This window comes from Anopheles stephensi, chromosome 3, assembly GCF_013141755.1.
Source record: "Anopheles stephensi strain Indian chromosome 3, UCI_ANSTEP_V1.0, whole genome shotgun sequence".
NCBI classification, from domain to species: Eukaryota; Metazoa; Arthropoda; class Insecta; order Diptera; family Culicidae; genus Anopheles; species Anopheles stephensi.
The window spans coordinates 22,094,078-22,121,335 of record NC_050203.1 but is presented as its reverse complement, the minus strand read 5'-3'; the positions used below and the strand labels follow the sequence as shown (position 1 = coordinate 22,121,335).

At 44.5% G+C, this 27,258-nt stretch overlaps 1 protein-coding gene and 1 long non-coding RNA gene across 2 annotated transcripts in view; one reads left to right on the top strand and one right to left on the bottom strand.

The window, feature by feature from the left end:
• LOC118512213 (serine/arginine repetitive matrix protein 1) overlaps positions 1 to 26,998 on the top strand; it is a 39,004-nt gene extending 12,006 nt beyond the window's left edge. The window contains exons 2-8 of the mRNA XM_036056328.1: positions 286 to 657; positions 11,530 to 11,577; positions 12,128 to 12,279; positions 24,108 to 24,208; positions 24,298 to 24,415; positions 24,484 to 24,617; positions 24,692 to 26,998. Of these exons, the coding sequence (XP_035912221.1) occupies positions 11,541 to 11,577; positions 12,128 to 12,279; positions 24,108 to 24,208; positions 24,298 to 24,415; positions 24,484 to 24,617; positions 24,692 to 26,639 (2,490 nt within the window). The 5' untranslated portion in view covers positions 286 to 657; positions 11,530 to 11,540 and the 3' untranslated portion in view covers positions 26,640 to 26,998. The remainder of the gene's footprint in view (positions 1 to 285; positions 658 to 11,529; positions 11,578 to 12,127; positions 12,280 to 24,107; positions 24,209 to 24,297; positions 24,416 to 24,483; positions 24,618 to 24,691) is intronic.
• Positions 18,562 to 19,768, bottom strand: LOC118512214. Its single transcript, XR_004906255.1, has 2 exons — positions 19,669 to 19,768; positions 18,562 to 19,581 (listed from the first exon to the last, which is right to left on the bottom strand). It is a non-coding gene; the product is annotated as an uncharacterized LOC118512214 (long non-coding RNA).
• Positions 26,999 to 27,258: the final 260 nt, after the last annotated feature.

Genomic DNA, 27,258 nt, shown 5'->3' with positions numbered 1-27,258 from the left:
TGTGCATCGGTTCAGTTGTGCATCGTGCGAGTGATATCGTTAGCCCGGCCGGATGGATTGTTTGATAAGCTTTGTGAAAATGTTTTTAAGGCAAATAATTTAAAACAAAACGGAACCAAAGAAGCGTGTTAGCCTCCGTGAAACACAAAAAAACCTCCATCATAATCAAGTGTTTGAATAACGAAATGGGAATTGTGTGCTTCAATTATGATCGTTTACTATTTTCAACAGTTCAATTTTTTGTTTGCTTACTTTTTCCTTCCTATCTTTTTCCCCACTTTTTAGTGCGCTTTTACGGGCATACTTAACGAATGTATTTTGATTAATTTGTAACATCGTGTAACATCAGTGTTGATCAGTGAAGTGTGTGTGTATGAAGTTAACGATATAGTTTCCTGTTCAGGGGTAGCGAAGCGCTCGTCTTCCTTAGTCGTCTTACCGTCCGAGAGTATGGTGACTGGTCAGTGTGCTTGAATCATAACGAACCTCGACGAGGTTGTGACAAATACGAGTGTACATAAGCAGTAAGCAGGCTCGGTGCAGGTGTTGTGATTGTGCACCCGAGCTTCGTCCACAATTAGAAATAGGCACCCTCCTGCTGGTACAGGAGAAGCAGCGGACTTTGTATTTTTGGGGCGACAAGATAGAGTACTAAGGGTGAGTAAAGGAAGCTTAAGGTATTTGTGGTTTTTTGTTTTTTGTTGCAGCGGAGCTTCAAGCAATGTATGTAAATCTGTTTAAGGTCTCTCTTTAAGTTCAGTTAAGTTTTTCTTATCCTTTAGAAGAAGTTGGCAATAATGAGGCACATCCCGGCTTGATTTGCTTCGATTTTAAAACAAGGTGGTACGACCCGTTAAAAGCCGTAGAAACAAATAATCAAAATCTAGGCTTTACAGACTGGTAAATCTGTACAGAGGATCTTATCCGTGGATGCTGTAGCCAAGATGCAGGATCAATTGATCTTGATCAGAGGGTTTATTTAATAAAAAATGAAAATTACAAAATTTTTATGAAATCAAATCTTTTTGGTTGAAGAAAATTGTCAACAAGAAAATTGTCAATAACAACAAAAACAAAAACTTAAAAAAATTGGTGTCTAAAACGTTTTTTGACCGGCTTTGTTTACACATCCTTAGTAAATGAATTAAAAGCTTTATAAATGATAGAATTAAATCTTACCCCTGAAGCCTATTAGAACAATGTTTGGCTTCGAATGTTTTCAGGGGATAGTTGAGGAATAAAAGCAATATTCAATTGCAATGAAAGAGCAATGGGAGTTAGTCACGTCATGAGAATGACACCAACTCAGTACAATTCATTTAGATTGTTTTGGGTAGAAGGATTGACCTGGCGATCAGGCATTTTTAATTAATTATTATTGAAGTTTTCAAAATTAATAAAATGTTTTGTAGACTGGCGGCTGACAAATCATAATATCGGTCGTGTAAAACCCAACGACAAAAAAAAAGACAGAGCGCAAAATGTAATCACCACAGCCAACCTTCTGCAAAAATGGGTGTTTTTCCCGATAGTTTGTGCGCCGGCTGGCCGAGGACAGCATGTGACATGTGGCGCCCGTATTTCCTTGGCCCTGATCGACCGGAAATCCCCTGATGGTGGGTGATGCGTGTAGTGTCGCAGAAGAAAGAAAGGAAGGAAGGAAAGAAGTCAGGAAGGAAGCAGTACATTTATCAACCATTTCCCACCAAGGTTTGCCGATCCGGTGCAGAAAGTGGTTCAGGCGCGCTCGAGGTGAACAGCATTTAATATTCGATGTCAAGGTATCTTATTAAAGCTGTTCCTTGAACTTTGCTAACTCATCGCTGGGGGAAATTTACACATGCGGGAAGTTTACCGGAATCGAAACGCTGAGCTGTGAATGTTTTGTGGCATTTCCACCTAGAACGAACAAAGATCTGAAAGTAAAACAATCCAAAGTACTTTTTTAAAGCATGAAAAAGCTTACAATACCACGAAGCAACGGACGCGAATGCTTCCCAATCGAGAAATCGAGAGTGAAACGATGAAATAATAACACCCGAATCTAAACCAGCTCGGATGAAATCGAAAGTGAACAAACCAGACAACAGCAGCGAGACGTGTAAAGGTGTGGAAAAATGGCAGCAGAAGATTAAGATGAAACATAATACCGTTGACGTGAGAGTAGAAAAGCACTAGCGAAGAAAAAACAAAACCACGCACACATGCAACACCTGGTTAAGCGTAGATGTCGGCCATCATCATCATCATCGCCATCATCGTCTTCATCTTCATCACATTCAACTAAGACGTGTGCGAGCGCGCGTGCGCACCAGTTTCGTTGTTGTTTGCATCCCCAAAACAACAAAAAGGAGCGTTAAGCTAAACCCTTAACATCGAAAGTCGGGGGGCTGTTAAAACAAAATAAATTGACGAGATAACACCGGGCCAAACGACATGTTAACATGCCGGGGACTTGGTTAGTAATGGGAAGCGGAACATGCGCTTCGAGCGCGAATCGCAATAGATTATACTCCCGGAAAAAGTGGACGAAGTGGACGAGCCGGTACACGATCGCTCATCTGTCTGTTCCGGTTGGGCACGAGCATTGGAGTTGACTTATTCATGCGCCAGCCTCGTGATGATTTTCTCGGGTGGGATGTGTGAATTTGAACATACATAATGAAACGACGCTGCTTTAATTGAGCTTTCGTTTCGTGCAGCTTCATTTAACCGTGTCCGAGTGCGGCTGAAGGTCACTTAATTTATTTCTCCAGCTCTAGCAAACTACCGACTGTTAGGTTTGTACACATTTAACAGATTGATTTCGAGCGCAAGCTGGTTGCTCCGGCTTCGGTTCGGTGTGAACGAGACATGCAAATTACCAAATGCGTTCGATTTCGTGGTTTAGCAATTCGGGGCGTATTTCAACAAACTCACACACACATGCCAGCACACAAGGTTGAGAAAAGATTACGAAAAAAACAGATCAGTCGGAGTAGCGGTCGTAGGAAAATTAGAAAAGAAAACAGTAAAGCCGGTAGCATTTTTGGTTGGGTGCGTTTCTCGATACATTCTATAAATCACACAGCTGGTACTTGATTACAGTGATTGTCTGTTTTTGTTTCTTCAAGTTTCTGTCAGTCGATGGTGGAACGATTGTGGTTGCGAATGACACTTTAGCAAAAGGGTGTAGAAACAGGCCGGGCCGGGCCCATTCACTTTTCGGCTTGTTGCTGCCACACCCGCAGTTAGCAACTGTTGAGCTGTTGAGGTGGTGTGGTGATTATAAATTACCTTCTCTCTATCCCGGTCGAACCGTCTCGTAGGTTGGTAGGTCTGATTTGAAAGCACTAAACAATCTAATTCTTAGCAGAGCGAACGGTACGCGATGCATTAAGCCAGGTCTATTGTGTGGCTGAGCGTTGGAAGGATAATTGTTAGGAATTTATGGTAATCGAAAGCAGGCAGAACAGAAATTCAAATGAGGCTTTGATGGTGATGATGTCAATGATGATGATGGTGTTAAAGTGCATTGTTAGTGCAGTCATTAGGTGTTGATGATTTGCTGTCAACAACAGTGAAAGTACAGATGGAATTTTCTCAAGGAATATATGACAAACTATTGTATTAAAGGGGCCATGGGGCAAGTTTCTAAAAGCGTTGCTTTAAAGTAGTTAATTATCATTCGGAATAAGAATCAGAAACAGTAAAAATATTTGAATTGGCTATAATATGCTATAAAAAAGAATAAAATATGATTTTATTTGATCGATGTAGGGGTTCGTCGCTTAAAAACGGTGTTGAAATCTTTTGTATGAAATTGGCTATAAAATCGCTACAAATTGCTTTAGGTTGTATAAAATTCAATTTTTTAATAGGACCTCGCAAAGTGAAAGACATATTGAGAGAGAAAGAGGGAGAGAGAGAGAGAGAAACCGCTTTGCCACAATACTTTGATCCTTTATCAAGCGTTGTATTAAAATCTTCGAATAGCTCTTTACATCCAATTTTTTTCCATCATCAACCATTTCAAAACATTGTCAAAATAAACCGCCCAAAAAAGCAACTAATTGCTGCTTCAAGCGATAAAACACGAAACCACTTCCAACCCCGGGTCTCCAACCAACCTTCCCAAAACCACAAAACCTAACTAGTCTTATCGTGTGGCCTACTAAACGATCGTCAGCATGATTTTCGTAACCGCATGCAACAACCCGTTCCTGGCCGCTGGCACGGCGAGCCTGCTAGCCTCCAAACAACGTTCGGCTTCGGCAGCGGAAGTGGAAAGTTCAGAGCTAATGTATTCCTAAAAATCAACATTCACCGGCACCGATTTGAAGGTCGTTTTGTGTAATCGGTCCCACGGGTCCCCGTGCTCCCTGCGCCTGCGGACCACCAAGAGGAACAAGAAGAAGAAGAGGGAAAAACAAAGCCTGGTATTGGCATGATTTTAGAAAAAAAATTACCATTCCTTCGCATTGAGTCCGGATTGTGGCACACCTTTCGTGGCCAGTATCGCCCCGCGTGATCCTGCTAGAAGTGGCTTTTGAGCGTGCGTCATGGAGCGTGCTGCTGCTGTTGGTGCTGTCGCAAGAGTTCTAGCTCGAGGGGTGAATGCTTAGTATTAGATCCCATAGATTGTTTTGCTCCCCGTAAGCTCAGGGAGCTGGCAGAACTGGTTTACTTTCTCATGCGATCGATTCGAGTGTATGGGGTGTATGTAGATCACACTCCTTACCAATGTCCCCTTGGTAGGCCGCTGCCAGTAATGGACGATTGCCACTCGAAAAGGGGCAAGCATGCGAAGCCTTGACTGAAGCGTGAGTACCGTGAGCGAAGTGTGCTGCATTTTCTTGCACTGAACGTATGATCGGGTCAGCATAAAATGATCGTTGTTACATGCTTCGCGAAAAGGGAAGAAAAAAAAATGATACTACGAAGAAGACAAAAAAAAACATCGCAACATAGGAACAGGATAACTCGGCGAAACGGTTTGCGGTTGCATATTGTTTTCTTTTTCACTTTACTTGATTAATCGCCCTCGCCTAGCAAACGAGCGCACGAGTGCAAGTGTAATCTGGAAGGCTAAATCGGTAGTACCCCGGTGGAGCCACGCTGGACGCTGGTGGACCCGTGTACAGCTCGGCTGCCATGTACTTGTCGCTGCCGGTAAATGCACAAGGTTGCACAATCTCTTTGCGCATGCTCCAGTTTTGCAGCCTTTTTTTTCTTGCTCTAGTCATACACTCGATCGTACGGTTATACTAAGCGGTGTGATTCGTAACAGAATTAGGTTCTCCTTATAGGGCGTGTGTGTGTGTAATAAGATAGATGTATAGTTTAAATATAGTTGTTTTGTACGATCGAGCTCGATCAAGCAGCACAGTAAGAGCACAAATAAAAAGGGGAAGGATTTAAATAGCATAAAGCAAACACAACCCATCGCGCGACACGAGTCCTTGACATCCGAATTTAATGACTCGAAGCGCAACGGCAAGCGTGCTAAAAAAGCACGTTGTGATGTGTTAAAATAAGCGCCTTAACCTCAAAAGAAACAAAAACAAACATTATCTCGTAGAAGATCGTGCCTTTGCTTGAAAAATCGTTCCTTCAGGTCGATAGGATCAAGCTGCTGCTCATGGCCCGGTGCCGGTTGCATGACGAACACATTCCCGAACCGAACGTACGGCTTTCGGATGCATGTTAACAAGCACGCAGCTTACCTATCTTCGAGTTGATGGATGGCGTAGAGTTAATTTACTATTTTCACGCTTCTCCATCAGCTCAGCTCGCCAGCTAGCCTCGAATGAAGCAGAATCAATTTGGGTGTGATAAATCATGTGTACTACTTCGCGCTTCGAGCTGGACTGCGTGTTTCTTTTCTGCGGAGCAAGAATTATTAAGCCTACATGACCGTAAAAAAACTGCTTCTCAAATGTTAGAGAAAGGATGAGGCCATGCTTGATTGGGAACACTCTCATGTGATCGGCTCACAAAGATTAGCCTGGTTTTTGTTTGTGAAGGGAGCCTGGTTCCTTATGAAACAGTTCTTTCGCTTGCAGACTTTGTTTTTTTGTTGTTGTTGCCTTTCCCTTTTTTTTTTTTATTGGTAGCAAAGGGCCCTGAGAGTTTTCCATCCACCTTCACCTGGCATGTGATGTTGGCCATTGTCATTCGTACAAGCCTGGTAAGCTTGGCCGGGATTCCAAAAGAGCTCATTGCGTCGTACAGTTTTACCCTGGCTATGCTGTCATAGGCGGCTTTGAAATCAATGAAGAGATGGTAGGAGTGGAGCTGTTGCTCCGCCATCTTCTCCAAGATTTGCCGCATCGTGAAGAAGCTTATCAAAGGATCGAGCGTGCGGCACAGAACCTCGGGTTGGAGATTAACGAGGCGAAAACCAAAATGATGGTGGCACCACCAGCGGCCCTGCTAACAAACACTGATTTACGCAGGGGTGATGTACAGATAGGTGACCGCACCTTCGAAGTCGTCCAAAACTTCACCTATCTGGGGTCAAAAGTCAGCACCGACAACAACATTGATGTTGAGTTACGCGCACGGGTGCTGGCTGCCAACCGGTCATACTACAGCCTGAGGAAACTTCTCCACTCTAAATACCTGTCGCGACGGACGAAGCTGGGACTGTACAGAACTTTTATAGTCCCAGTACTCACATACGCCTCTGAGACATGGACTCTGTCCAAAACTGACGAAGCCCTCTTAGCCGCGTTCGAGAGGAAGATGCTCAGAAGGATTTTTGGCCCCGTATGTGTGGAAGGACAATGGAGGAGCCGCTACAACGACGAGCTCTACGAGCTGTATGATGATCTCACTATCGTACAGCGCATTAGACTCGCCAGGCTCCGGTGGGCTGGTCACGTCATGAGAATGACACCGGACGACCCAGCCCGTAAAGTCCTTTTAGGCCGTCCACAAGGACAGAGGAGGCGTGGTAGGCCCAAATTGAGATGGAGTGATGGCGTTGATGCGTCCGCCAGAACGGCCGGGATAACGGATTGGCAGACGACGGCGCTGAACCGTGAGCGGTATCGAGGATTGTTGCAGCAGGCCAAGACCGCAAAGCGGTTGTAGCGCCTGATAAGTAAGTAAGTAAGTTGCCTTTCCCTTAGTTAGAATGGAACTGTGATGTAATAGGGATCGTATGCTGTTAAAATCTGCTCATCCTCTCGAGTGAATATCTATTTTTGCGATCAATCTCCGTGTCGTGATCTTCTTCAGCCTACGCAAATCTTGAAGGGGAAAGTTATGCAACGACCGGGTTCTATTAATGAACGGTTCAGAAAACGATGCGATCGTCCATGTGATTGATCTTCATTGTTTCATTGTATTCTTGGGTGGCGTGTTGCAATCTGTGCAACACATTTTGTTTTATTCTAATAGAACGGAAGGCCTGGCCATATCTTGTAAGACTTTTTTTTTATTTACTGGTTTTTGTTTTTGAATGGGAGCAAAAATCAGTAAAAAGTGTTTTTTCCTTTATTTTAGGCAATATTGCTGCGATTTTATAGTCAATTTAAAACAAAAGACTTCAACGACTTTTTCAAGCGACGAACCCCCCATATCATTCGATCAAATCATTTGTTTGGTTTTTGTCTGGTTCCTGGTTCCATCTGGACCGATTTTACCTTCTGCTATTCTAATAAAACCAAAAGACCTAAATGCTCATCGTAAGCGATGAACCCTCTAACGCCCCAATAAAATTGAGCTCCCTATCGAAATCGTATCGAATTGATTTTAGCTCGTGAATACTGAAAAAATATTATAACTTTGTCATTATCTTATCCGCTGGATCTTTACTATCAGATTTCGCTTTTCTATTAAGCCTCCCCCCCAGAAACACTACTTTATGCGCTTGGTTAACACATTTCATCGCATTTATCACCGTGTCCACAATCGATGGCTGTGCTGAGACCCGGCCTGCAAGTCGCACCACTTACATACGCCACTGAAACAAACAACTTTCGGCCGGTTTCAGTTTCCACACCATAACGAACGGAACCGTACGCATGGCTCGTATGTTCCAAGGTAAACCATTTCCCATGCACACGCCACCATTGAAATAGTGCACCGAACTCGGCTGCCAAATGGCACCTCGTGCTTTTATCGCCCCATTGCGTGGCGTTGGTCTGTTGGTAGCTTATGGGACCGTCGCACTGCCCGTAAGAAAATTCCCATTCCACCTCGGTTGAGTGAAACAAAACCAAACTCAGTGGAAACACATACACGGGCGCGCGCAGCATGAAAAATAATTAAGAAAAATAAACACATCCAAGCAGGCTGGTGGGTTCGGAAAAGCGTTGACGTGTTTTTTTTTTCATCTGGTCGGTTTGTTCGACTGCACACCTTTGTGTGCACTCGATGTGACACTATCCAGTTTGGTGCGTGGTGCAAGTAAAAGCAACAAGCAAACAAATAGAAACGGCAATAACTTCCAACAACCACCCGGGCGGGTTTGCAGCAGTCAGCCGGGCCAGGAAAAGTGAATGTTTTTGCACTGTGAAGGACGTCCAGTGTCGGGTCGGGTAAGCATGTTGATAGCTGGCAAACCGGGTCCTGACGGTTGGGACTGGTTCTTGTTCGGTTTTGGACGGGTGTAACGTGTTTGTGTGTGTGTGCATTTTTTTTCTGCAAGTGAGAACCCGCTCCTAGTGGATCCCTCGCAGTGCATTAAAAGTGCGACTTGTGTTGAGCAGGAAAATCTGCAAATCACTACAATTAGCAGTGATTTTATTTTAATAATAGTGATTAAATAGATTTGGAAGGTAGTAGAAGTAAAAAACTGTTATAAAGTAGATTTAACTATTTTTTTAAATTTTTGAGCCATTTTTCAGTCAGCTTAAAATAAAAGACTTCAACGCCTTTTTTAAGCAACGAACCCGCAATCTATCAATCAAAATTTTTAAATATAAATTTTTAACAGCAAACTTTATTATAAAAAAGCTTAGTAATAATTTGCTTATTTACACACCCGATACTTGGTTATAGTGGTTGTTCCTGAAGTGTAACTCAAGTCCTTCGTTTAAGGAGTTTTCAATGTTATTTTTTAAGGAGTGAGCGAACTTCAATCAACGATTAAAGATCCAATTTGTTAAAGTTATTTATATCAAACTATTCCTTTTGTACTGTTCCACATGTCTTTCGGTTGCTTACTCTCACAAAACATGATCATAGTTGTTATTTAGAAAAATCAATGGTCCTTCAAGGCACATTTTTAGCGGGCAGCATCGATCGATCGATGAATTTAAATTAAAAGAACTGTAGTATTTTATTTTCTGTTGGAAACCCTTTTCCTGTATTAGCTTCACAATTTACTAAATTAGGTTTAGTTTAGTTTGTATGAACACAAAAGACTTCAACGGCCTCTTCAAGCGACGAACCCACATTTAATCGATCGTATTCTTTATTTTGTATAGTGCTGTTTTTGTTTTTAATTTTTAATTGCAGAATTATTGCAACAGTTTGCCTGTCTTTCTAAACCTAGTACGCTATGACCTTCGGTTACTCAAACACCCGGGCGATACATGCCCGATACTTGTTGCTTTTATCCACCATCCGATCACGACCGGCAGCCAATGACATTTACATAGTCTCGAAATGAAGTTATAAAGCTTTTTGCACGGTACCAGGTTTCCGGTGGCAGGAGGCCACTCCCGCCCAGAACATGGTGCCATTGAGCATTGTCACCGGGTGGTGTGTGATTTCTCATGGGGCTCACCGTTCCACCGCTTGTTTTATGGCAACCCAGTCTGGGACCGAGCGTGCACAATGAAGATAAGCAGCAATGGAGCATGACTTAGCTGGAAAGGAAAAACGCTTGCCTTCTTCGGATGCTGGCAGTGCGTCAAGATGTTAATAAAAACGCTCGAGGCAGAGGCAGGGTAAATTACAGCCAGCCTTACAGTTCTATTGTGTCTGGTCTCGCAGTGCCGTTGGTAGAGTTGGTGCAAAGACGTTCAAGAAGTTGGTCCGGTACTACGGCTACGGCTATGGCGCGTACAAAAGCTATGCTCGTTTGTCGTCATGTTCGCTTCTGTTTTGCAGTGGTCCACGCAGCGAGCGAACCACTATAGCTGTCAAGTTAATGACCGGTTAAAAGTTATCGTTGTACCAGCCACAAAGGAATCACTACCGATTCTTGACGGTTTCTTCGCACACCAGCACATAAAAGCATGCAGTGAAAGAACACCAAAGCGCCATTTGTCCGCTGGGGCAAGGAAGTGATTGTCCGATGTGTGGCGTGGTTGTCTGATGATTATGCCACCACGACGGCTGACGGTTCGGTGTCGTTTCCGTGTTGCCATTTGCTAGTCTGTCGTTTGGATCGTCGACAGCGAAGCGGTATGTGCCTCACAGATTGAGACCGATACGTCCGTCCGTCCGATGACTTCCGCGTGGGGGGGAACGCATTTGAGGGCTGTAGCTTTGGAGTGGTTGAATTATGAGTGTCGGTGTTACAGATGGTAATGTAATGTGGGTGATCATTTTGGGATTGCCCTCCGATAAATGTCACGCGAAGAAGGGTGACGGCATTTGCTGAGTAATTTACTGGGCAACATGGGCGAAGCTCGCAATGCTTGTGGCTTTATTATATTTGATGTAATATTGCTATGAATAACGAAGATGGATTGAATTAAATTTTTACTTAATGTTTCCACAATTTACTTTGATTTGAAATTAAAAAGTTCTCCCAAATTATCAAATTGTTTTGTTTAAAAATTATAACTTTGAAGGTCCATCGAGCAGCTAAATCATAAAGACTATCATTTGCACGTCATCATCCATGGTTAATGCTAACCATATCTCGACATTTGAACGGCCACCAGCTTCGAGCAGCTTCGATTTTCCATTAATCTTCACCTTCCGTGGCAATGAACGGACGTGAGACAGCTTTCTCACCTCTCGCACATCAGCTCGATCGGTCGATCGACGGGGGTTTCGAGTATGATCGTGTGTAATCACATCACTCATGCTTATCAAACCATCCATCCTTCACGATCGCTGCAACAATTTCCCCACCCGACTCCATTCACCCAACCTGGCGAATCCGCCGTTGGATGAAGAAGCCAACTGAGGTTATGGATTGGATTGATGCGTCTGCCCGGCCCGAGCACCATTATCTTGTCCGGCTCGATCATCATCGCGAGAAGCACATTGATCACCGTTGCAGCATCTGTTGCAGCGTTTGCAGCGTGTGTTGCAAGCGACATCAGGCGCGGTGATTCGTTGTGCTTAATTTGCGAACCATTGTACACATATTGGTACCGTCAAGGTCATCCGATCGGTTCGGGTGGGTTGGGAAGCCGCTTCTGATTGCCACGCGAGCATGAGGGAGAGAGAGAGAAAGATGGAGCGATTAAAAGAACGAGCTTATCGAAGTTGCTCAACCGTGGATGATCTTTCGCCTTGCCTTTAACATGATCGTATTTGTCAATCTTTAACATTCATATACTCTCTAGCGTGTAAAGCGATACACCACCCGTGCTCATTTTCTCATTTCTGCTTGTTTGAACTGTTTCGTTGCAGGGGAAAACACTATGAAAAAGATTCGACGATGGCTGCTACTGTTTGCGGGTAAGTTGATTAGTGATGTATTTATTCCTATAGCTCGTTAACACATTCCAAAAGTCCTCCACGTTTATCATCACCTTCAGTTTGCCTTATCGAAGAATGTAATCGGAAATTAGTTTAATATTTAAATCATCTGGTTTCATTCCGGATAGCTCCTATATGTTGTTTTTTCTTTAATCAAAACATAATTTTACGTTATTCGAAATTTTTGGTGCCTGTATTTATGCAATATCAAAGTTACGGTCGTTTGAGATTTAGAACAATATTTCTGGTGCGCCTAGAACGCCTAGAACTATGCAATATCAATTAACCAATCATAAGCTAAAAGAGCAATGAAAGATATTTCTTTCAGTCCATTCTAAGACTAGTTTCACTGCATGATCACCTTCAAAACACCGGTCCGAACAAGTTCTATCGAAAAGCAGTAATTAAATTCCATCTACAAGGATTTACCCTAAAACACCATCCAAAATCCAACGGTCGCACCTTGACGCACTAGGACACCGTTTCCCGCACAACCCTTCTAATCCATTTCCGGCTTCACTCTTTCCAGTCATAATAGCGCTGATGGTCCGAGTGGACGGTTTGAAGGCAACGTCGCTGATCTTCGGACGCGGTCCGGCCACCTCGTCGACGACCACGACCACCAGCACAACGACCGCCGCCACATCGACGACAGAAGAATCTGCCGAAGCAGAAGATGAGGTAGGTTCCGTACGTTTATGGTTTAGCTACATTAAGCGGAGCAGTTTCACCCGATAGCTATTATGCTCGTGCATGCAAAAGGTTTCTAATCAATCAATGCAAATGGCCTGGTAAGGTGCTGTGCGTTTGCAGGCGTTATATGGCCCCAATTATGCAGTCCGATCGGTTTTAGCATTGCTTCCACCAGTTGTGGCCAGCTCGAGCTGCCTTCTTTCAACGGTTTGTGGAAGCGATTTATGTAATAAGCATAACACCATATGCTCCACATCGACACACACACACAGACAGTTTGCGGAAACCCTTAGCCATAAAGCACACACCAACCGGTGCATGTTTTGTGACCGGTGACCGGTGAGTTACGAGTGGCATGGTGGCAGAGGCTTCTGGTGCTTTGTTAAGAATCGCTCGAACCGAGTAATGGAATGGGAATTGCACCATTTGCGCAACACACGCGTTAATCGGTCACCAGACGACCAGAAAAGTGATGGGTTTTGTGGTTGTTGTGCTTTTGTGTCTGCCCTTTTCCTGTCCAGATTGTGAAACTGCCTGTCCCTGTGTCAAGGGCCTCCGGCAAGGGTTGGGAATACGTGTGGTAGGTGTAATATGAGCGGTTAGCCTTTCGCTTTCGCTGTGAGGCTTGCGTACCGTATGCCACCGAATTGGTGCCACCGAGTTGTGGGCGGTGAGTTGCCCTTTTTTTCCTGAGGCCGATGAGGTGGCCCCGATTTGGATGCCATCCTACCACCGGCGGTGGCAAAAATGTGTCACTCGTGCAGTAGGGTTGACAACAGGCTAAGCGTAAGCCCAGATCGTTCCCGAGACGATTGCGATTGAACAGATGTGTCCTGGAAAAAATTGCCTTTCAGATGGTTGAACAGCATCTGACGAAAGGCTGCACATATGGAACACGAAATTGAATTTGTGATTGGATGTGGTAATGGATTGGTAATGGATTTTTTGTGCCCCATCTGATGTTTCTATGGAGTACGTGATATTTTGCACAAAAAATGATTGATTAATACTAGTGATTGATGTTAAACAACAATGAATCTAGAGTCCTGTTCATATAAGGCGTAAAGATCCTTCTGATGACGATTGCGCCCTCTGCTGGCATTTGATTGTTTTGATTCTTACCATGAAGGAAGAAACTGATCGCAGGTTCAATCAAATGTTTTTTTTTAAATCCTTTAAAGGAAAAATAATCGATTCAAGGAGCGTCTGCTTAATCATTTCTTAGCAGCCAGGACCTTCTGCTTAAGATATCTCCTACTAGAGATGGTTGCGCCCTCTGCTGGAAATTGCTTTTATGGTTTGATTCATATTATGAAGGAATGACATGTTAGTAGACACTTTACATTAGTGTCCAAAATTCCAGAAGGTATCCAAAAAATCAGCCAAAAAATAATTTAAAACCACTTAACACTAGTCCCAAAGTCTCTCAAAACTTTACAAACAACAACAACAACTTAACACTAGTCCTCAATTAGCAAACATCCGCCAGCCAGACCACCTGATAGACTGCAAAGACCGCATCGCACAAAAAAACAGATTATCCACACGAACGCTTCACGGAAAACTCTCACTTTCGGTATCGGTGATGTGATAATGAAACCGCCGGCCACAGCTGTTGTTGACTTTTGGCAGCTTTTGGGGGCAGAAAAAGTGCATCCACACCACCCTCGCCCGGTGGTTCAATCTTTCCTCGATGAAGCAACCGTGGCACCGAAGCCAGAAAGTCCCCAAAAAGACTAACCAGCGGTGGAATTTTGTTCAGCGTCGTTTCCCGGTTTCATCTCAAAACTAGTCCAAGACGGTGACACTGATGAAACATCCACTACGGTGATGTAATATGGTTCCCGCTGCGCGGTTCCAGCGATGGTGGTGTCACACTCGCACCAATCCAACCAATCCAGCCCATCTACGTTTGGGGTGGGTTTTTTGTGTGTGCATGTTTCCTTTCGCAGACACTGAGACAGAGGATCTCCCTTGAGGTTAAAACCGGGCTCGTCTCGCGCGTTCATTCATAATCAAACTGCTCGCCGGGTCACAAACCGGTCGATGCGATGTGAAAAGGGCAAACCGCACCCAACAAAAGGTTGTTGTCCGGTTGTCAGTTCGACGACGATCGTGGAACTGAAGTGAGCGAAGAAGAGTTGCATGTATAACTGGATGGTGAATGCAAGCGTTTAAAAGGGTTTTTGGTTTATTTTTTCGAAATGTTTGGCAAACCGAAAACCGGAAAGTGGTCGGATTCGGGAGTAGGTTAGTAGGGGTACACGTGTAGAAATTGATGCGTCATTTAAACTGATCTGCTGTATTTCAGAGCAGTGGAAAATGTTCATTGGTTCGATTTAAATTGAATTAAAAATGTATGTTTGTCTAACAGATGGCGCTTATGATCGAAAAGGATTATGCTAGTATTCTATGCCTTACAGGCTATCAACACTTAATCAACGTTTTATCAAATTCCATCCGGACCTTCAGCTCCTTCAGAACTCAACAAATATAAAGTCAAGGGAGCCAACAATGGAAGGGCAAGTAACCTTCCGAGGCTGCAGCTCCAACGGAGAAGAGAAAAGCACACACAAACAACCAATCGATTTGGCATTATTGGCACTCTTATCTAAAGTCACGGCTACATAAGAACTACGCCATCAAACAAACAAACAAACAAACCACCAAAACCGTATGCACTAAATCTGTGCCAATGCCATATCAGCAGCGTGAATTAGGTCATCCCAAAAGGCTCGGTTCGTCGAAAAGTGAAACCAATCCGTGCGGATCGTGCGGCGTATGACCGCAACCGGAGTTGGCCTCTAATTGGGTGTTAATTAACGGTGCAAACCGCGCTCGGTTCCGTCTTTTGCTACAGAAACTATGTCCTTCGCGGTTGCGTTCTGTGTCCTATGTCCAGCAGCAACAGCAACAGCAGCGGTCTGCAAACCAAGTGCTGTTGTAATTTTCCATTACAAGGTACGAAGTAGCACGAACACTGTCCGGCCCAGTTGGTGTGGCGGTTTTTGCGTCTGTTTGTGGTTGCAATTTGAACAAATTATGGAACCACTCGTCGGCCAAACGGCATTCATTGTAATTGGTGTCCGAGCCCGCAACCGGTCAAGTGTTTTGCTGATGAAGGAAGTGGAAAATGGAAAATGGTGTTTAAAAAAAACGAAGCATAGTAGTATACCATGGGTAGAGAACAGAAAACAAAAACGCGAGTCAGGAATTAACAAAGTGTATTTTTATGTAAGATGCGTTTTTTCCCCGTATCGAGTTCAATGAACATTCCGAGCGTTACAGTAAACCGGGCGTTAAGAATTGTAACACTGCTGCAACATTGTATCGTGCTGAGAGTGGGTTATGGTCGTCATCGTCTTCGGTAGTAAATTATAGTTTGTTTTCTAACAAATTTTAGTCCTTGATTAGGTAAAAATATAGTTTAAAAATATTGAAATTTCAATCTTTGTTATAGTCAACCAAGCGTCGAGTCTCACTTAATCTCACTGAACTTTAAAGCCTTACTTATTTTAGGGTCTGAACTAACATAACCTATTTGAAGATTGGAGACTAGAATAATTCGAGTACCTGCTCGAAACCTTAAGTATTTTGGATGCTTGTAATTTGATGTTAAATATGGTTGAACTAACAGAGTTTCTTATTAGAAGACCAATGAGGACACTGCTCTAAATGAAATGGACGATTACTAGGTAGACCTGTGCTGTGTCTTACTTGCTTGACTCTGCTCAATACCAAGTAACCAATCTACATGAAGAGTTGCACAAATGTTGAAACATTTTAAAAATATGATTTCAGCAATAGAAGTACTGACATATTTCTCTCCAGTCTTCCTTTTGGTTTGTCCAAATAATAAGACTGCCTCCTCTTACGCAGGGCTGACTATCCAGCTACGAATAAAACCATGTCATAGGAAGCCAGAAATGGCAGGCCGAGGATGATCTCTCGAAGTTGCATTGCCACAGCGGGAGAAGAAGACTTGGTAGTCTTAGGAGCATTAGTAGTCTTATTTATTGTGTTTTTATTCTTGTTCTTAACTTAACAACCAAAAGAGGACAACCTATACAATCTCTTAGTAGACTAAGTAGACTTCGGCAGTGGTAAGCGCTCTTGCGTTAAGGAGACTAGTCTTAGTAGACTTAATATCACGTAGCAGGATAGTCACTTCTCACTATGTGGTGTTTTAGGTGCCTTAACCGCGTGGAGACCGACGCCGCTTCTGTCTCTGCCATTTGATCACTCTGTGTTATATTTTGTTAAAATAAATTATCATCATAGATGGAATAATTCCTATAGCAGCTGTGAATGTTCTCGAAAACTGCTCGAATGTTTGACAGATAACAGCCATAAATTTAAGCTTTGTAGCTTAAGCCATCATAAACCTAAATAACGATGAAAAATTATTATACTTACCCTTACTATTTTCGTCATCAAGCGCAATGATCGTAAACCAGCGAGATGGCGGATTTAAAATCCTCACGCCCCATTATGATAGCGATGATTAATTTTCCCCTGCCCGGTAAACAACTTCGCCCGGTCGCAAGGCACCGTCGTAAAGCTTAACGCTGACGACGAACCACCCATCTCTTTCCCTCTTTGTGTACAAAAATAAACCATTAATGGAAAATGCCAATCCAGCAGTGCTTGAGATTCGCACGCGCAAGATTTATTTCTTGTTCACACTTAGCTTAGCGGGTTTGAGCCACCGGGGGGTAAGCTGCAATCGGTCGGGATCGAGAGGGTTTTCTACGCAGCATTACGCGTCGTCACCAACCATTACCGAATCCCGGGCTGAGCGGTAGTCACCTTGCGTAATAAGAACCCGGCAAACGCGACGTGGAAAGTAAGCAAACCTTTCAGCCTCAGTGTGGCAGGTTGTTAGCTTGGTAAATGGCAAGCTGAGTGGCGATAGAAGCACAACAGCGAAATAACCAACCACCTGACCAAAAGCCCATCGAGCAGCTGCTTGAGGTGTTTGTGGTGGTGCGGTCCGTCGATCGGTAATTAAATAGACCACTCGTAATAGTTGCCATCGCTGGCAAGGGTTGGCCGACGACGGGCTGAAGGATGAGCAATTATTTATAACTCATAACGTACGGCCGTCTCGCAGAAAGGAGGATAATGGGTGGCTACGTGAGGGTTTTTCGAACGCGCACACACAAAGTTGAACAAACATGAAGGAGGGGGGACTAAAGGGTAGAAACACACAAACACACATTCTGCGTCACAGTTGTCCACCAGCGGTAGTGTATATTCAAATAAATGTCGATTGTAGCATTACTTAACCTTTAAAACAAACCTGCCAATCGGAACGGGTGAGTTTGGTGAAGAGGATGGCTGTCTAACACACACACACGCTCATGACTTCAACCGATCGACCGATCTTGTGGACCGACGTTTGGGGCGGTTCACTAACCCCACTATCGGGACAATGCGTCGTAATGGCATAATTAAGATGCAAATGCTGTCACCGGACTCGAGCCTGCCATCGCTTGCGGGCATCGGTTCTTTGGCTCTTTGGCGGCGTTGGGTTCTTGACGGCGTGTGTATGGTCGGGTATGGTTTTCTTTTTTTTATGGGGTAAACTGGAGATTATTTCTTGTGTGGCATTAATGTATTCGATGCGCGGTTGGCATTTGCGACCGGTGACGTTGCTGGACGCGGTAACATTTTCATCGCTTTATTAAATGTGGTCATGTGGGTATGCTTGTAGACCTTCAAGAATGGGGCCTTCGTTGCGCGCCGATAGGTCAACTTGTTCACTAAAAAAGTGGCATATAAGGATATAAGTAAAAAAGCCATTTCTTCATAGATGGCGCTGTGCAGCGGAACAAACTATGTACTTATTGAGAGATTTAGAATCTAAAGTTTATAGTTTATATATACAGGAGACCTGGTGGCAGAGGCGATAACGGCGCCGGTCTTCTCACGGCAGAACCGGGTTTCAAATCCCATCTTGACCGCGTCTCCCCGTACGTAGGGCTGACTGGGTCTAATTAAGTCACAGAAAGCCAGAAATGGCATGCCGAGACCTCTCGAGGTTGTAGAGCCAAGGGAAAAGCAGAAGAAGAAGAAACTAGCCGGCCCTCTGAGGACTTTCATGATGGATTTTATTTTTTGCAACTCTATTTCTGATGCGATTCCTCAGTCTGCCTAGAGTTGTTGCTTTCACTTTTTAACGTGTATCCTTGTTCTGCAAAAGACGTTCATGTTGAGCTGAGCTGCAGTACATCATCAAATTAGCTTTAAAATTTTACCAGTGTTCTACAAATTTTGTTTGAATATTCTTCAGATCTTTTTTTTCTTTGTTCCCATGTTTAGTTGGTTCTTCTAATTTATAACCTTAGTTTAAATTTTATTTTTTCCATAAATAAATGATGAATTTGTCCATCCATTGTAAATCGTAAAGAAATATTTAACCAAACGACATCAATTAAAACGCTTAAAACGATTTTAAGCTCTAATAATTGGTGCCTTAACTCGTGTACCATTCAATAAGGTTCACACGATAAAAAGAGACTTCATTCATTCCAACTACTGCTCTATTGTTGGACGATAAACCGAACGCGTTTGACTACAGCTGAAAGCCCAGTGAAGAAACATCCCGTACCGAATTGGTACACACTTTTGGGCACGATATTTCATCGAAACAGCACTCGAAAAGTTCGCTAACTAACACGGCTAATTATTTCGACTATCACGTTTCACGTGCCACGTTGCAATTAATTGCAATCGGCCTTGACGGAACGGAACGACGGTTTCCGACGATACCATTCACCTGCCAGCATTGGCAGCATTTGTTTTTTTTTTCTCGGATAGTTTAAGTCAAGTCGTTCGGATGTTTCCAACCACAAACAAATAAATCTAAATTCGTTATCCGGCTATCCGAGGGAAGGAGGGAGAGACACGATTTATTCCCATTGTCTTATTGTGTGTGTGGGTTGCAAAACTTGAGTGCATTAGGGGTGCAAACCCTTTCAACGGTTTCGGCTACCGTGCACGAGGAAGAACGCGACGAGTTCTTAAACCTGTTCTGAAAAGGCCACAACTGTGCACTGTGGTGGTGGTGTGTTGCTGGTGCTGGGAAGTAGAACTTTACAAAGTTCAACCGTTCCGTTCGCACCATAGCCGGACCATGCGTAACTCTTCGGTGTACGGTGCCACATTGCGTTTTCATTCCGTGGCGTGTGCGATAGGTATCGGTAACCGTGGCAAGACCATGCGTTAGGAACATATAACTTACCGCCAAACACGGCAATGCTACAATCAGATAACCCGGTATGTTGGCTGCGTGTGTGGAAAGAATAAATGAGGTTACACAGGCAAACAGCCCCACAGTGTGTTCTTAGTGTTCCGATAGCAAACGACACCTACCTAGTCACACACATGCAGGGCGTTGGGTAAATAACAATCAAGCAACCACCCTTGCTCCCACGGCACCGTTGTTGATGTTGCTTGGTCGCTTTAAATGTCAAACCATTTTTCCGCCTACTGAGCTGATGCTGAATGAACCACTGTGAGCGATTTAACTTCCAGCGCTTTCCGCCAGAGGGCGACCTGTAACCGATAGTCGCTTGCGTGACTGATAATTGGTGTCGATGACATACTTACCTTACTGGCACGTTATCGTGCTGTAAGCTGGTCCGAACTGTACGCAAAGGTGTGCACACACACGCACAGTAACCTTAACCTATTAAAAATCACCTTACAACACACCACGGGATGCACCTGACAGAAAAGGTCCCATGGGTAGGTGGATTAGCCTACTGAAGTTCACTGATAGGGTGCCCTTTTGTTTCGTTCGACCCTCTAAACCCGTTTTTTATTCACCCGAGACCTAACGGTCTTATGAAGCGTATTGTTAATTAATCACGGACATTCGTTTCGAAGACACTGGAGGATTCGTTAAAGCACGAACTATTGCAACATAAACCCCCTTTCTCCAAAACGCACACACACACATACAGGGGGTTGAGCACGTGCCTGGGACGGCACCCATCATTGGCTGGGTGGCCTTTTATGGTGCACGAAACCGACAAATGCCACTATCAACCGAGCGGTTGTAGCATCGTGCCAGTAGCAACGCCATTTGCATTCGATTGGGACATTGGGACGTTACTTTGTTGCTGCTGGTGGCTGATATAGACGGACCGGAAGTGGAACTTAAACCGGTGACCTCAGCCCCTGGGGAAGTGTGATTCATCGAGCAGGGTCTGTTTGGAAACCACACACATACAGGGGTCACAAAAAGGGTTTCAGTGTTGTGTTGCTTCAAAAAGGGCCCACAGCGATCGTGAACTTGATCTTGAAATAGGAGCTTAAACTCGTCGATATGGTTACCAAAATTTAGATCTGGTCGTTGTTTGTTTAATATTTGTTTTAAACATAATTTTGTGTATCAAATTTGTTGGTTTTATTTTTTGTTTAATTTTTGTCTTGTTTTGAATTCAATACATTTTTATTATGCTGATAAGGTTAAAACTTAATAAATTGATTTGTTTTTATTTCTAATAATTCTGGCTTACGATCGTTTTCTTATTTCATTCATTTTACTTTTTTTTGTGTGAAAATTTGGAATCTGTAACAAGTAATGAAAATGGATTTAAAATATTTATGATGATGAAAAACGCTTAAGATACGATAACCAATTAAAACATCGTTTGAAATTCATAAAACACTAGAATTACATCCATAAACCTCCACTGTATTTTATTGGTTAATACACTGGAACTAAAACAGACTTTATGCAACACATGAAATCAAATTTGTATTCCAACACATCACACTGAAAAAAACGCTAATCTGATCCCAATTATATCACGCACTTCGTATAAAAAAACCGATCGCTATCTGTCATTGCATTTCACCCACGGCAACCCGAAGGGCTGCACCATCTGCTCGGCTGTCCCACGAACCGGCCCACCCCACCGAGCAAAATATGTGCCGCCAATGTGAATGAATCAAATTTCGAACGAACGCTTCGTGCCAGAGAGCACGGACAGTGAAATTCATGCCAGCGCCTGACCGTCTACGTGGAAATCGAGCGATCATGCCAGCTGAATGTTGATCGGGTGGAATGGAAACGAACACCATCACCGTTATTGAAAATGGCAATCGATCATGCATTAAGCGGAAGTGTACAGCTCTGGGCAAGGGTGTCGATCGAGCACTCATCGACTCAACTCACCAGACAACTGGTAAACTGGCGCTTGCGTTTTTGAACTAATTTCTCTCGATTTATTACAAAATCCATTATCCCACCACGATCCCCGGGTGCCCCGCCCGGAATGGATAATGAACTTCTGCCACGAATGAAATAAAATTAAATCCAGAAATGACACTTTCGTCACGCACACCAAAAGAAACCTTCGACGAATGAATGAGTGTGTTTGGAGAATTTGGAGAGCTTTACAAACTTCGAAGCGCTTAGATAATATTTTCACACGGTTAGGTAATCGGGGAGAGATGGTTTGCATTTTTTGGAGTTCACGATTTTTGCTTCCTTTTTGGGGTATATTAATCGAGTTAAAATTCTTTCCCAGTTGGCTTTTTGGGGTGCAATTTTGCATGGCAATTAACGTCGGTGAACAGTCGATGAGATAACTGGACCGAAATTGTGGATGGTATTTATCGTTTGGTTATCTTTATTTGCATCACAGATATTGAAATTTCAAGAAGCACACTTTCAAAAGAGTTTCAATAATCTAAATGTATTATGAAAAAGTCTCAAACATTTCTACTTAATCTTACAAGAAAAAAAGCTCACAGGAAATGTTAGTCTTTTATTTTAGAATTGCTTTTTTTTTCATTCGTCTCTTTTAATTTGAGGAACAGATCAAATCAGTTTAAACTTTCAACCTTCAAGGGTCTATAATAACTGCCATTTTAAAAAGCACACGGATAAACCGAATGGCCGTTTAAACGAGGCTTCATGGGATGGATTTTGACACTCATCTACTTAGCCGTGTAATTAGTAATTTTAAACAATGTGAAATGATTAGTATGGGAAATTATTTACAGCCCAAATAATACTCGATCGACATAGCATTTCCCTAAACCCCAAACGGAACTTATGTTTCCCATGGAAAACGACCGACACATGAGCCACTGTTTCATCGTCCAAGACCTTCCCGCAGCTGATCATGAAAGTGATGAAAAGCACGAAAATGGTGTTGAAATAAACTTCGTTACAGCAAGACGCCTCACTGTTACGAAACAGTTCAACAACCGGCCAAAACTCCGATCCCAGCATCGAATAATTCTTAACAACTCGAAACTCGCCCCTCGCGCATTCCATCCATCCCAGCAGCACACCGGCACTAATTAACCTCCCCAGGGCAAACGGCATGCCACGGTGAAGCCTCCCACCGGGCTCGATAGAAAGCTCACCGTAATAGCGCATCGCTCCGATAATAATGCCGAAACCCGTACGGCCTGCGCCTGTACTGTACCGGCATGCAAAATTGGCATTGGCATTCGTGCTGCTGGTGGCGTTAATCGCCGAAGATGCCCGGTCTGTGATGTCCGGCAAGCAAGCCGCACACCGTAGGAAAGGGAAATTTCACTCTTTATTTTTCATCATCGATGAGTATGCAATTTTTCTTCATTTCGTTAGCGGTTTTTCCCCCTTTTCGTTTCGTCTGGCATTTTACTGTTGCTTCACTTTTTCTCTTCGGAAGTGCATTTAATGTGCTGTTCTGTGTTTGTTTTTTGCCGGTTTTCTTTCTTTCCTACTTTTTGCCACACTGATTACGTATTTGGCAAACTGAAAGAAAGACAGTTCCCCTAGCGGGAGATGAAATCAGACGCAAATAATTAGCATGCATCGGAACATGAACGGGAAAGAAACGAGATCAAAGGCAAGATGAGCTCAACGAAGACACTCGCATTGCTTCACTCCATTTTGCACCGGGACGGAAGTGGAACGTTCCAGTGCAACACGATCATTTCCGGTGATATGCATCACGACCGGCCCGACACCACCGAGCAAGAAACGGGGGAAATGACCATTTCTTTGGTCATTAACGTGCTATCCCCACTCACGGCAGGGATGCAGATTTGCCGCCAGTTGATAATGTTGAGCGAAAACGAATGTGTGTGTGTGTGATGTAGAGATCGTGGTGAGGATGATTTTACATTTGATTCGACCACGGCGGTTTCGTAACGTGTGCCGTTCCGCTGTGAACGGTTCCAATTGTGTGGCCAAACGTATGATTCCTTCGGTAATTAGCGGCATGGTTTCGGTATGGTTCGTTGGAAAAAGCAATAATAGAAACATAATGTGCCCGATCAGAGATAATGATAATGGTGTGCGATAATGTAATAAGAAAGATATACATGCCGTAAAGGGAAACGGGTTTCGGTTGCCATAGGAACACTAGAATAACTGTCAGTTTGAAATCACACGGATGGACGGGATGGCCGGTTGACAGATGAACGGATAAAAGAGAATTCACTGTACATGTTATGCTACTTATTACTAAGCTTTCAAAATCAATAGCAACAAACAGTATAAATTGATTTCAAAATCTATTTATAAATGCCTAAAAGTATGCTATATGGCACTTTAAGTACTATTTTTCGATTAGTCTTTTGAGATTGAAATTTCTATTAAATCTTGATTGAATCAAGCCCAAGTACAGGACTGAGTCATAATGATTGGCATAAAATCTATTACGATAATTTCAAACATCTTACATCATAATAGCTTCATTAAGTAAGCTTCAAAATTATTTAATTACCCCATGAAAATATCCAAATTGGAGGTAATTGTTTGGTTAATAATGTTTGCACATTTTTTCTTCCGATTCTAGGCCGTCGATCAAGGTGAAGATGTAGTCACAAAGGCTCCACTTACCGGCATACCGCAGGTCGATTATGTCTGGGATCCAAATTTGCCTCGAGAATTGAAAGGGTAAGTCAACGTTGCACACCGTACAGATGTGTCTATTGCCAGTAGAGGTATCGTGTTAATGGCTTCCTGTTCTTTCAAACCTCCCGCAGATACAATTTGTCCAGTTATCCCTTCCTGGACTCGGTACCGTCAGAGGAGGACATTGGATTTACGTGCGATCCGAAGCTGCACGATGGATTCTACGCTTCGATCAAGTACAACTGTCAGGTACGTGTTCACTCTACAAACTGACCAGAAATGTATTATTAACGGTTTGATTTCCGTCTTTCCCTCAGCTGTACCATCACTGTATCCACGGCATACGGTACGACTTCCTGTGCGCCAACTATACGGCCTTCGACCAGAAGACCTTCATCTGCCATTTTGCGTCGGAGGTGGACTGCAAGAACTCGCCCAAATACTGGTTCCGGTAAGTGAGGCACGCTAGTGGGGGAGCTTTCGTACAAGAATAATAGTGCGGTTGCTTTTTGTTTGCTTTTGTAGAAACGAGCCACTGTATAAGGCGACCACAACAACAACGGTGAAACCTCCGCCGACAACTTCAACCACAGCCGCCCCGACGACGGTTCCTTCGCGACCGAAACCACTCCGCAAACCGGTCCGGAGAAGGCGTCCGCAGGTCGACTACTACTACTACGATGAGGACTACGAGGAGGATTACTACGAGGAGCGCAATCGACGACGCAAGAATCGCCCAAGAAACCGACGACCACTGTACGATGATTACGAGGAGGACGAGCGGTTCGAGCGGGTACGCTACCGAGAGCGGGAACGTGATCGCGATGAGGATGAGGAAGATTACGAGGATCGTCGACCGTATCGAATGAAGACACGCACCCGGACCAGTGCCGATCGACGACCGGTGGTAGATGATGATCGCCGATACTACGATGATCGGCGTCGACGTCCGATGGCAGACGATCGCCGGCGTCCGCTGCCGGTGGATGAGGTGGAAGAAAAGCGTCCAGCAATGATGAACGAACGCAGACGCTTGCCAAGACCAACGACCGACCGGCGTCCGGTAGGTGATGATCGTCGTTCGTTTCCAGCGGACGCGGAAAGCCGCCGAGGATCGGTAGTGGACGAGCGAAAAGTGCCGGCCAAGCGTCCACTGTACGATGACCGACGGTATCAGGATGAGGAGGAAGATGACTATGACGCACCGGCCCCATCATCCTACGGAGCAGGTGGCCGTCGGGCATCGGACAAGGGCCGGCAGCAGAACGATGTGGTGACGGTGAAACCATCCGGCTCGAGCATTTACGATCGTCCACGGGCAGCACCACGCATTAACCGGCCAGTTCCGCTGAAGGAGAAGAGCAAGTACGCGTACGGCAGCTCGGATCCAGCGAATGGAAAGCCCTCGAAAGCGTCCACTACGGCGGCACCGTCTGGCGCTGGTTCGGATCCGGAGTATTACGATGAGTACGAGGAGTTGCCTCCAGCTCGGCGCGATGATAAGCGTAAGGAGGCGGACGGCAAGCCACCAAGGCCGAGCGCATCTTCCGACGTGGTGTACTACGACGATGTGATTATTGCGAAGGAAGATTTGCCTCTCCGCTCGGTGCCGGGAAACGTACGCAAACCGGAACAAACGGAGCGTATAAATAGCCGCGATAATTCGGAACTTGCCAAGGGTTCGCGTGGTAGTACGAAGCATCAGCAGCAGGGCCCCGCTAAACCAAGCCGAAACGTGCTACCGGAAACTGTCGATGAGGAGGAAGATGCCGACTATGACGTACCACCATCACGCCCAACCGTCATTGCTCGGCCACAGGCGAATCTGTACGCGAACTTCAAATCCAAGAAGCACCAGCAACAGCGCGATACACCATCGACCGAAAGCGCTAGCACCAGCACGACACGCGGTCCGATGCGTTCTACCAAACGACCGTTTCTACCGAGCCGTGGAGGCAATCCGTATCTAGCGCGTGGTCTTCAACCGGTTGGTGTCGCTAAGCAACCACCGTCCACCGTGGGCGGCAAGTCATCCGAACCGGAGAAACCGGCACCGTTTCGTATCGATATCGATGGCAGCACTACGCCTCAAGCGGTGACGGGAAAGCGTAATCAGCAGCAAGCTCCACCACCACCGCCTTCACCCGCTCCCCAGCAACCGGAGGTCGTTAATGTGAAGACGCTAGACCAGCTGTACGACGACGAGTACGATGTGACGCTAAACGATGCGCTCAATCCGACGCTTAAGCCACTGACACGTAGCGCACCGCAGAACTTCTTCCGCAACCGGTACGTGCATCAGCCGGACACGGAGTTTGTGCCGTTCGAACCATCGTACGCACCGTCCGAGTTCCGTCGGGCAGCAGTGGCCAGACCGCCATTGCTCTACCATGGACCGGTTGCCATCGAGGCGGGTTCGTCCGCCACTTCCCAGCGTCGGGGTGCACACGTGTTCGGCACGTACGAGTACTGAGTGGCCCTTCCAACAGTGACCTACCCTGCTCCCTTCTATCCTTGCCCCTTCCCCCTGCCCCGCTAATCCCGCTGGAAAAGATCTAATTTATTTTGTAACCCACAGCTTCCCCCCCCCCCACCTTCCTAACCATCTCCTTCCCCCCCGTCACGAAACAGACGTTCATCGATTGAGGACGTCCGAAGATAAGTGTGCACACGTATAGGAGGGATCCCACCTGCATCGTCTCAGAGTGCTTCACGACGGCTGACAGCGGTGACAGCGATTTTCTACCCTTTGTTTTTGTAAATACTAATGAACAACTCCCCATAGCAAAGGAAAAACAAAAGTGCGATGGACAAATACTCAAAACATGTAAAACGGTGTGTAGAGATTTTACTGGTTGTGATATCGTGATTGTAGAGCGATAGATGTAATACGTCTGGTTTCTTTGCGAGTGTGAATTCAATTGTCCTTTATTCTTATGCATTAATTAGAGTTCATTACAAATTCATCATGATTCATTTCTACCCTATAAACATTTTCGTAATTCGAACATTCCGGCCACCAAGAATGAAATTCTTTAGAGTAATTAATAAACAAACGTGTTCGAATTATTATTCAGGTGAGGTAGTAGGTA